Below are 11,493 nucleotides of genomic sequence, written 5' to 3'. Positions count from 1 at the left end.
AAGTCTCTGTGTGTCAGACCACGGCTCTACACGGACACTTCTAAGCTGCTTCAGAGTGAACTGACCCAGATAATCTGCACACAGCGGCTGTAAAACAGTGAAAATCCTAACTGTCTCTCTCTGATGGAAATCTTTTATTGTGAAGTCAGGAAGTCTGCAGGAAGTGTTGAGTTTGTATTCATCACTCAGTGTTTAATGAGACAGGCAGAAAGGAAGAGCAGTTCATTAGTGTTGATGAAATCAAAGGAACTGTGAGGAACTGCAGTTTGGTCAAATCTGGATGGTTTTCACTGACAGTAAATGTTTTTAGTGATAAAGAATTGTGTTCACAGAGGGAGGAAGAGGAAGAGGAGTGCTGTTTGTGAGGAGGAGCAGCTGTCCTGCTGTGCTTTGTGTCAGGGCGTCCTGAAGGATCCAGTCTCTACCAGCTGTGGACACTGGTTCTGCAGACAGTGCATCTCCTCATACTGGGACCAGTCTGCTTCATCAGGACACTCCTCCTGTCCCCAGTGTGGAGAAAGATCCAGAACAAGAGCTGGACTGCAGACAGCGAGTCAGAGCAGCTGTGTACAAAGTAAGACTGAACATCTGTCTGCTGATGGACTCATTTCTGAAAACTTCTTGTGTTGTTCAGACATTGAAGATTTTTCTTTCTCTTTAGTCTCATTGTTTTTCTTTCTTTCAGCAGATGTTGGTCTGCAGGAGGCTTTAGATGAACATAAGATCAGTCTGAGGAGGAGATGTGAACATGTGACTGAAGGAAGTGATGAAACAGGAAGTAGAACCCTCCTCAACAGGATCTACACTGAGCTCTACATCACAGAGGGACAGAGTGAAGAGGTTCATACCCAACATGAGGTGAGGCAGCTGGAGACAGCTTCCAAGATGGACGCCTTCCATGACGCTCCAATCAGGTGCCAGGACATCTTTAAAGCCTTACCTGACCAACAGAGACCCATCAGAGTGGTTCTGACCAACGGCGTGGCTGGTGTTGGAAAAACCTTCTCAGTGCAGAAGTTCACTCTGGACTGGGCAGAGGGCTTGGAGAACCAACATGTCAGTGTGGTGGTTCTGCTTTCATTCAGGGAGCTGAACCTGATCAGAGATGAGCAGTACAGTCTTCTGGAGCTGCTCCATGTTTTCCATCCAACATTACAGAAGGTCACAGCAGAGAAGCTGGCTGTCTCTCAGCTTTTGTTCATCTTTGATGGCTTGGATGAAAGCAGACTTTCATTGGATTTCACCAACAGGAAGCTGCTGTCTGATGTCACACAGAAGTCATCAGTCAGCCAGCTGCTGACAAACCTCATCCAGGGGAATCTGCTTCCCTCGGCTCTCGTCTGGATAACTTCCCGACCCGCAGCAGCCAATCAGATCTCTCCTACATGTGTTGACAGGCTAACAGAAGTACGAGGCTTCACTGACGCCCAGAAGGAGGAGTACTTCAGGAGGAGATTCAGTGATGAAGAGATGTCCAGCAGAATCATCTCCCACATGAAGACATCCAGGAGCCTCCACATCATGTGTAGTATCCCAGTCTTCTGCTGGATCACTGCTACAGTTCTGGAGCACATGTTGACTACAGAGCAGAGAGGAGAGCTGCCCAAGACCCTGACTGACATGTACTCACACTTCCTGCTGGTTCAGACAAAGAGGAAGAAGAACAAGTTCCATGAGGGACATGAGACGAGTCCACAGGACCTGACGGAGGCTGACAGGGAAGTTCTTCTGAAGCTGGGGAGGCTGGCGTTTGTACATCTGGAGAAAGGAAACATCATGTTCTACCAAGAAGACCTGGAGCAGTGTGGTCTGGATGTGACAGAGGCCTCGGTGTACTCAGGAGTTTGTACAGAGATCTTCAAAAGAGAGTGTGTGATCTTCCAGAAACCAGTCTACTTTGTTCATCTGAGCATTCAGGAGTATCTGGCTGCTGTCTACATGTTCCACTGTTTCACCAACAGGAAGACAAAGGTGCTGAAGATGTTTCTAAAATCAGAATCTTTAATCAAGAGGATTTTCAGTGTTTTTGATAACACAGATCTCCAATCACTTGATGTATTTCTGAGGAGAGCCATGGAGAAATCCCTCCAGAGTAAAAATGGCCACCTGGACCTGTTTGTTCGCTTCCTTCATGGCCTCTGTCTGGAATCCAACCAGAGACTCTTAGTAGGTCTGCTGGGTCAGAAAGAGATCAGTCCAGGAACCATCCAGAGAGTCATCAACAAGCTGAAGGAGATGAACAGTGATGAAATCTCTCCTGACAGAAGCATCAACATCTTCCACTGTCTGATGGAGATGAACCACCTCTCATTATTTCAGGAGATCCAAGAGTTCCTGAAGTCAGAGAACAGATCAGAGAAGAAACTCTCTGAGATCCAGTGCTCAGCTCTGGCCTTCATGCTGCAGATGTCAGAGGAGGTTCTGGATGAGTTTGACCTGGAGAAGTACAACACATCAGAGCGGGGACGACAGAGACTGATTCCAGCTGTGAGGAACTGCAGAAAGGCTCGGTGAGTCCAGATGTGATCATTAACATCATTGATCAGTGTAGGTTAGCAGTTTAATTTTGAAAATAAAATCAGATTGTAACCACAACGCTAACCACCGTACGCTGCAACCTTCCACACCATTCCTTTATTGTACAGACTCTGCAGCAGCTCCATGGATCCCAAATCCAAGAGTGGAGAACAGATTTGAAGTGTGTCACATCCATGCAGTCACAGCTGTTTCCACCATGTTTCCACTGATATTAATCCTGTTCAGTGACACGTTTCATATCAGATAATATGTTCTTTAGGACGTCCACTGACATGTTTAAGTGTCCTGCTGGAAATCACTCAAATCATCCATGAAATCCATGAAAAATCTTTTTAGTGTTTCTAACTTCCCCCTCTGTCCTCTCTCTCTCCATCCTCCTCACTGCTTCTTTCACTGATGATCACACAAACATCGTATTCAGCTACAAAATAACACATCAATATCATCTGATGATCATTATTATAAGAGCAGGATCCATATTTGATATCAGAGTAACACACTGCTTGGTTATGTGCAGTCATCATCAGTGACTGTGGGTCAAACAGAAGCTCTCTGATTGGTTGCTGACCTTGGTCACCTGTCCACTCTCACCTGTTTGTGTTTGCTCTCTCTTTGCTGTCTCCATCCTCTCTCTCCTTTCTCTCCCTCTCTGTCTTTGTACCATCACTCAGGTCCAATGGAAACAGTGACATTTACAAACCAATCAAAGACAAACTGATCCATGTCAGGTTATAACAATATTCAAAGTGAATACAGGCTGCTGCTGGACACAGACAGGTAACATCATTTTGACTTGCTGTCACCTGGATCTGGACTCATAAACACTGAAGCCCTGAACAGGAATACAAATCATTTTCTGCCAACTAGCGACACACCAGCAGATAATGGCTCAGAAAGCTAAAATGAGCCAATCATTTCTGTGTTTTGTTCCCCTGAAATCAGATGTGATATCAGCAGCTCTGAGTTCATTCATCATTATTGTCCAGTGATGAGATTTCTGCTCCGTTTGGTAACAGTCAGCAGGTTTTTCCTGCGTGTGGACGTGAACAGTCGTACCTGACAGCAGGTAGCAAACAGAGATCATCTTTCCAGCTGGAACTCTTCACTGAGCTGAACTCATTCAAAATGTTCTGGAGTCAAAACAGGAAACAGTCCAAATGTGTGTCTTCACTCTGACTCTGGATCAGATCTCAGTGACAGACTGTGGACATTATGGAAGCCTAAATGTGACACCATCTTCCTCCTTCATCTGCAGATTAAAGCCAAACAAAGATTCTCATTAAAAGTCTGCAGGTCTGAGAGAGACTCAATCGTTGTGTCATGTCAAACACAGTAAGAGGAGCTGAAGCACAGATGTGAAGAGCAGATTCATCAGATTATGACCTCACTCTGTTTTGTCTTCATATACATTCAGTCTGTGTTTATAATGCAGATTTTCTGCTTTTATAATAACACATTTTATATTTTCTATCATCACAGACTGACTCTGTGTGGACTCTCAGAGTCTCACTGTGAAGTTGTGGCCTCAGCTCTGAAGTCCAACCCCTCCCATCTGACAGAGCTGGACATGAGTGGAAACCTCAAGCTGCAGGATTCAGGTGTGAAGCTTCTGTGTGCTGGACTGGAGAGTCCAAACTGTCGACTGGAGACTCTGAGGTGAGTTCACTGACTGCGGCTGTTGTAGTTTTTCTTTATTTCAGGTCTTTGATTGATGTTTGAAACTTTCTTTAGTTCCTAAATATTCAGGATGTTTCTGAAGACAAATGTGAAGAAGTTTGAGTGCTTTCAGAAATGTTGTCTTTCCAAACGACTGAACAACAGTTTTTCCTTTTGGCTCCAAACAGAAGTGACAGACTTGAGCAGGGTTCATTTAAAGGCTGACAGAAGTGGAGTGGTGACGGGGAGATGTTTGACAGGACAGTGTTTCAGCCTCCGCAGGTTCATGTTGTGCTCCATCAGTCAGTGAAGATGAAGTCAGTGCTGATGAGGCTGTAGAGTGTGTGAGGGATGTGAATGAGGATGATGAAAATCTGATGATAGCAGATAAAAACAGGCTGCAGAGACTTTGAGCCATACAGGGCACACAGTGTGTGTACAGAACAGCTGAAATCATTATGTCCTCACTGGAATATGGAAGCATCACAGTACAGCTTCAGTGAAGCATTAAAGTCTCTGACATGAGATGAGAAATGAAGCAGCCAGAGCTTTTTCATGAGTGGAAATCCACTGTGACTGTGAGCTGCTGCTACAGCCTCCAGATTAGCCAGCAGCTCATCCTGCTCAACATTTTCTCACCAACTTTAATGGAAGTGTGATGTTTTCAGCTGGAGTGACGGTCAGGGTGGCCTCCCTCCCCTCTTCTTCTCCTCTTCCTCTTTCATTTGTAAAGCCACTTCTGCTGCTTTCATTCATTTGGAAGTCCTGTAGCTGAGTTTGGGAGAGACTAACAGCCTCGGCAGCAGAGGGGAGAAAGGCTGTAACACCACCACTTTACTCTGTTCTACCTGTTACATCATTTTATCAGGAAACAAATATGCTCATGTTTTTACTATGTTTGTCTTGAAGATGTGAGAAGATCACATGGTTATTTTTATTATTGTGTTAGTTTGTTTCCTGTCTCTTGGATGGAGCCCAGCTGTGCGTGGCCCCTGGGCCTGTGGTCAGAGTGTGTGCTGGATAATCCGGCCCAGGATGAGGCCAAACTGACATGGGATGAAATGTCTGTCACATAATTGAGCTTAGTGTAGTTTCATTTCTGCACAATTTAAAAACAACCAAAACTTTGTTCAGTCTTTTCTATGTTATACTGTAGACTTTCTTTGATACTGTGTCCAAAAGGAGCAGCTTTTACTTTGAAGGGGAGGCGTCTCTGTTTCCTCTTCAGGTTGGATGATGGAAGCAAATTAGTGTGTGATGGTATTTCAGTGTTGCAGTTTGTACACGCTCCCTGAGCACTGGTCTCACAGCCAGCTGCACATAGAGACCAGTGTTGTTAGTCCAGGTCAGAAGATGACTTGTTGGAATGAAAATGAGCTTGTAGTTTGTCTGATTTAATAATGTGACTGGAAAAAGGTGCTGGACTTCAAATATGTTCATTTCTTTCACACTTCACCTTTAAAAGTGAAGCCTTGTGGTTCCTGGAAGGAAAAACACAACTTTTTCAAGTCTTTGTCCTGTTTTTATGATAAATGTACGACTTTAATGTGAAACATTCAGAGTTTTTTCTCTTGTTGTGTTTGTTTGAAGCTGCTTCCTGTTGGCTTCAGCTGTTTGGAGTTTCCATTTTCTAAACTTCTGCATTCTGAACCTTCTTCCGCTCTGAACACATGATGAAACACTGAATGATTTCAAGCACTTTGTCTAATAAACTTACATCTTTCATTCTTTATACAGATTGGAGAACTGTGGTTTGTCAGAGATCAGCTGTGATTATCTGGCAGCAGCACTGAAGTCCAACCCCTCCCATCTGAGAGAGCTGGAGCTGAGCTGGAACAACCTGCAGGATCCAGGAGTGAAGCATCTGTGTGGTTTCCTGGAGAGTCCAGGATGTGGACTTCAAACTCTGAGGTCAGTCAGCATGTTGTGCTGAGATGAATATGATGTGAAAGTTGTGCTGACACTAAACTGCAGACATCAGGCTGATATTATACTGCTCCACACTGAGGATCTTCATGGTAAAGTCTGTTTTCTTCTTCTCTGGTTTAGTCCATTGACTGCAGCAGAACAATGTTCACATTTCAAACAGTGATACTCAACGTATGGCCCGCGGCCCACACGCGGCCTGCCCATCTTTCCTGATTCAGAGAGAGGGGACCCTGATTAACTGTGTAGTGTTCTTCCTCACAGTTCTAAGTATCAGACACAACAATGAATAATCCACAGCTGACTGTCTTTAGCAGGTCAAAGGTCACGGCACACAGCAGACAGTGGGAAATATTATAATTCTGATCATTTATCAGCACATATCCATATGTATAAAAACAAAGCTGACACTGTGAGACTTGATCAGAGGTGTGATCATCACAGCAGAGGACTTTGTGTCAAAGTCACTGAGGATCAAACAGAAACACATGAAGCAGATTTTCCTGTTCTGGCTTTTTATAGCAGATAACCTTCAAAATATTCTGCAGTCGATCAAAAACTGAAGCAAACCATGAATCAACATGTGAACATGACCTGATGCTGCTGAAGTGAAGCAAAGTTACAGAGGTTTGATTACAGACACAGCTGAGAGTTTGTAATCTGTCATCATTTTAAAAGGTTTAAATTTCTTCAGTATTGAACAGCAGAAATGAGGCTTTGTTTTCAGAGCCCGACAGCTGTGAACACAACAGCAGACTGGTGCGTAATAAGCAGTGAATAATGCAGAAAACAGGTTTTTGAAGGTAAACTGTTCTTGAAGTACACTGAGAGAGAGAGAGAGCTGTGCAAGAAGTAAACGTCAAAGTCAGAGAGAATTCATGACGATGTTCATCAAACGTAAAGCGTAGTTTGGATCTTCTTTTGCTGCTGGTTCAGTCAGTTTTGGTTGGAGACAGATGAAACCTGCAGCTTCAGGATCTGTGAGCTGTCCACTTTCAGCCCCGACGGCGTGTCCGTGTACGTGCCGTCGAGTGAACGATCCACGCTCTGTGTTTCCATCTTTGTGTGTATAGCGTCTCTCATTTACTGTTTTATCTGTTTGGTTGTTGTTGAAATACATTTAGGAGCTTTAACCTGAGATTCTGGCAAAATACAGTTATATTAAAAATCGATTCAGGATTGAATGAATCAACATCGTTTTATTCAAATTAAAACCATTTAAATAGGAAAATCCATTTTTTTACAGCCGCCTCTAATGCTGGGTAATGTCAGCTGGTCCATGTGCAGCTGGCTGTGAGGCTCAGGGAGCGTCTACAAAGTGCAACACTGAAAGAACATCATCCATAAATATTGAGTAATAACTGGACTCTCATACAGCGAGACTCTAATGACTCACCTTCCTCAAAGTCCTCAACAACATGGAGATCGGTACCTCCCTGTATGATGAGGAGGGCGCCGGCATCGTCAAAGATCTGATGGCCAAAGCTGAGAAGAACAAAGTCAAGATCACGCTGCCCGTCGACTTCGTCACTGCTGACAAGTTTGACGAACATGCCGCCACTGGTACTGCAACAGTTGCTGCTGGCATCCCCACCGGCTGGATGGGTCTGGACTGTGGACCCGAGAGCTCTAAGGCCTACGCAGAGGCGGTCGGCAGGGCCAAGCAGATCATATGGAACGGTCCAGTCGGTGTGTTCGAGTGGGACAACTTCGCCAAAGGGACGAAGAACATGATGAACAAAGTGGTCGAGGTGACCAAATCTGGCTTCATCACAATCATCGGTGGGGGCATCACCGCTACTTGCTGCGCCAAGTGGAACACAGAAGACAAAGTCAGCTGTGTCAGCACGGGAGGTGGAGCCAGCCTAGAGCTGCTGGAGGGTAAAGTCCTGCAAGGTGTGGACGCCCTGAGTAACGCTTAAACCTTCATCAACTGGAGAGCAAGTGTGTGTACGAGAGGTGGTTAGCTACGCAGCCAGACTCCTGTTTACTCCCAGAACATCCCCAGAAGTGAAATAAGACAAATCCCATCTTTACCCTGCAGCCGTTTCATGTTCAGTCTTTGTTTTTGAAGTTGTGACTCGGAGGAGGAAAACGTCACCTCACACCTGCTGTCATTAATGAGTAGAGCGCCCTGCCTTACTTCTTTTTTGTCCTAACCTTAACGGTTAGGACAAAAAAGATCAACCTCATCAAGGTGGAAGTCGTTTCCTTTCTGCTGAAACACAAACGGCCTCTGCACTGACTGAATCTGGGTTCAAACAGCAACGTCTGCTTCACTGTAAACTTCCGTAGTGGCTCGTTTGTGTAAATGTTTTGCTGCGTCACTTTAACCTCCCTGGGAACGTCACTACACCACCCTGAGTGTGTATACATGCAGAGTATATATATTAAAATATATGAGAGAAATGGTAACTTGGTGTGTTACATTTTGTCTGTTGGCACTAACGTCTGCTCTGGTCGTCTGTCCTCTGTGGTGGTTGTTGGTTTCGAGCGGCTTCAGACTGAGATGTCTCGGCTGATCTGTTTAGGCTAATAAAACTGTCTCTGTGTTAAACAGAAGAGAGAGAAAATAGGAGGCTCAGAGGGCGCTGCTCTTGTGGCGACCTGCAGCAGGTGTTTATTGGCGTTTTCTTTCTCTTTTTTTCTTTTTGTTTTTAACTTTGTTTTAACTCTGTTCTTAACCGTGGTTTTAAATTTTTGCCGAGATGGAGATCTTCTACACCTTAGTTTTATTGTTGTTGGCGATATTCACCTGGAGTCATTCACTCTCACTGACAATCACTTATACACGCGAGGAACTACTTGGATTACGGTGGTCCTGTTTGTCTATGTACGACTCTTCTAATGCTCGGACAGATGTCATTCTTGGTGAGGATTTATTTGCCCAGTCAAAGACTAATTTTGGAAAGCCCCGCCGCTTGAGAAAATGCGGAAAGAAAGGCGGCGTGCATCAGCGTGTAAGAAAACTTCGGAGGAAGAATCGTGTTCCTCTGCCTTCTATGATTCTGGCCAATGTCCAATCTCTTAGGAACAAAACGGATGGATTACAAGGAAATGTGCTTCATCTACGGGAATACAGGGAGGCTTGCCTGATGGCACTTACGAGACATGGCTGACCGATGTGGACAGTGACACTTCACTGCGAATCAGCGGCTTTGGGACCCCTGTCAGATCGGAACTGTGGAGTAACACGCAAATCTCACGGAGGAGGGGTTTGTTTGTATTTCAACCAGGGCTGGTGTAATAACTTTACTGTGCGGGAGCGGTTGTGTCTTCCTGACATCGAGCTCCTTTCAGTATCTGTCAGGCCTTTTTACTTACCGAGGGAGTTCCCTCAAATTTTTGTCACTGTTGTTTACATTCATCCTAAGGCTGACGTTAAAGTTGCTGCTGACGCCTTTTTTAAAGTGGTACACAATCTGCAGACTCTCTCACCGGATGCTCCTAATTTTATTCTTGGTGATTTTAACAATTGTAATCTTAAGAAATCACTGAACAATTTCTTTCAATATGTCACTTGTCCTACAAGGAATAACAAAACGCTGGATTTGTGTTATGGACTAATAAAGGGGGCATATAAGTCTGTCGCTGGACCTGCGCTAGGTTCTTCGGATTACAATGTTATTCACCTCCTCCCTGCTTACAGATCTGTGATTAGGAGGGAGAAGGCCTGTGTGAAGCAGACTAATGTCTGGACAAAAGACAGTTGTGTTGCCCTTCAGGGGTGTTTTGATTGCACTGACTGGTCCTTGTTTCAAGAGAGCACTTCTGATGTGGTGTGTAGCTACATCTCTTTTTGCAAACACTCTGTGGTTCCAGTCAGAGAATTTAAGACTTTCCCTAATAACAAACCGTGGCTCTCTAAAGATATTAAGGATCTGATTCTTAAAAGGAAAATTGCTTTTAACGAGGGAGACGTTCCCACTATGAGAATATTGAGAAAGGAGGTGAGGGCTGCAATAAAGATCGCCAAGATGAGGTACAGAAATAAGATTGAGGCAGAACTCAGCAGTAACAACCTCAAAAGAGCTTGGATTGGTATGAAAACAATGGCAGGGCTACAGACGAAAGGTAAAAGTAGCATTACCTTAGAGGGGTTTACCTCTGACAAACATCTGGCAGATAGTCTTAACAGTTTTTACCTTCGTTTTGAGAACTATGACTGTTCTAGGCAGACCAGCACACTGAGGGAAAAGACTATCACTCCCCCATCAATTTGTATTGAGGAGAGGGGGGTAGCTAATCTTTTTAGACACACCAAAAGCAAGAGTCCTGGACCTGACAAGATCTGTGTACAGGTACTGAGAACTTGTGCTGATCAGCTGAGTGGGATTTCTCACTATATCTTCTCACTTTCTTTAGAGCTACAGACAGTACCTAAGATTTGGAAACATGCTATTATTGTTCCTGTTGCTAAGGGCAGTTCTCCTAAGGCACTGAATGGTTTTAGGCCTGTGGCTCTGACTTCTTTAGTGATGAAGACATTTGAGAAGATCATTAAGAAGGAGATTTTAATGCAGGTTGAACACCATCTTGACCCTTTCCAGTTTGCCTATAGAGCAGGGAGAGGTGTGGAGGACGCTGTTGTCACACTCCTGCATCTCTTGTATAAGCATCTTGAGGCCCCCCACACCCATGCAAGATTATTATTTGCTGACTTTTCATCTGCATTCAATACAATTCAACCCTTCTTACTTGCTGACAGGCTTTACAATCATTTCAAGCTTGACACTAGTCTGGTCGGCTGGGTGACAGACTTTCTGATCAATAGGTCACAATGTGTGAGGGTGAATCATGGATTTTCTGATGTGCTCTCCTCCTCTAATGGATCACCCCAGGGTTGTTGCCTCTCTCCCCTTATGTTCATTCTGTACACAAATGAGTGTCGCAGCAATTTCACAAACAGACACATCCTGAAGTTTGCTGACGACACAGTGATCGTCAGTCTTCTAGTGGGGGATGAGTCAGGCCATGGACACGTTGTAGATGATTTTGTGAATTGGTGTGATGAATCCTTCCTTTCACTTAATGTGTTAAAAACTAAAGACATGATTATTGATTTTAGGAAGTCCTCTTATAGCTCCTTACCCACTATCATTAAAACTGCTGATATTGGGATAGTTGAGAGTTATAAATATCTAGGTGTTGTGCTTGACCATAAACTGTGTTTTGAATCTCATGCTGATGCCACTACTAAAAAAGTTCAACAAAGACTGTTCTTTTTAAGGAAAATGAGATCTTTTAATGTCTCATCTGAGATGTTGTCTTTGTTTTATAGAAGTTTTATCGAATCTGTCATGTCTTTTTGTATCGCTGCCTGGTTTGGTAACCTGATGGTGAAGAATAAGAATCGGTTGGGACTTCTGGTAA

General features: G+C 44.2%; 1 protein-coding gene and 1 pseudogene across 1 annotated transcript; both read left to right on the top strand.

Annotated features, from left to right (window-relative positions):
* The first annotated feature begins 300 nt into the window (after positions 1-300).
* Positions 301-4,198, top strand: LOC148105899 (protein NLRC3-like). The gene is made up of 3 exons (XM_087838975.1): positions 301-574; positions 686-2,510; positions 4,018-4,198. The coding sequence occupies exons 1-3, from the start codon at positions 301-303 to the stop codon at positions 4,196-4,198; spliced, it is 2,280 nt and encodes a 759-aa protein (XP_087695101.1).
* Positions 4,199-7,518: 3,320 nt separating this feature from the next.
* Positions 7,519-8,220, top strand: LOC148105898 (phosphoglycerate kinase 1 pseudogene; annotated as a pseudogene).
* Positions 8,221-11,493: the final 3,273 nt, after the last annotated feature.

This window comes from Neolamprologus brichardi, chromosome 3 (assembly GCF_056152115.1).
Source record: "Neolamprologus brichardi isolate AB-2024 chromosome 3, ASM5615211v1, whole genome shotgun sequence".
NCBI lineage: Eukaryota > Metazoa > Chordata > Actinopteri > Cichliformes > Cichlidae > Neolamprologus > Neolamprologus brichardi.
This window is presented reverse-complemented; position numbering and strand designations above follow the sequence as displayed.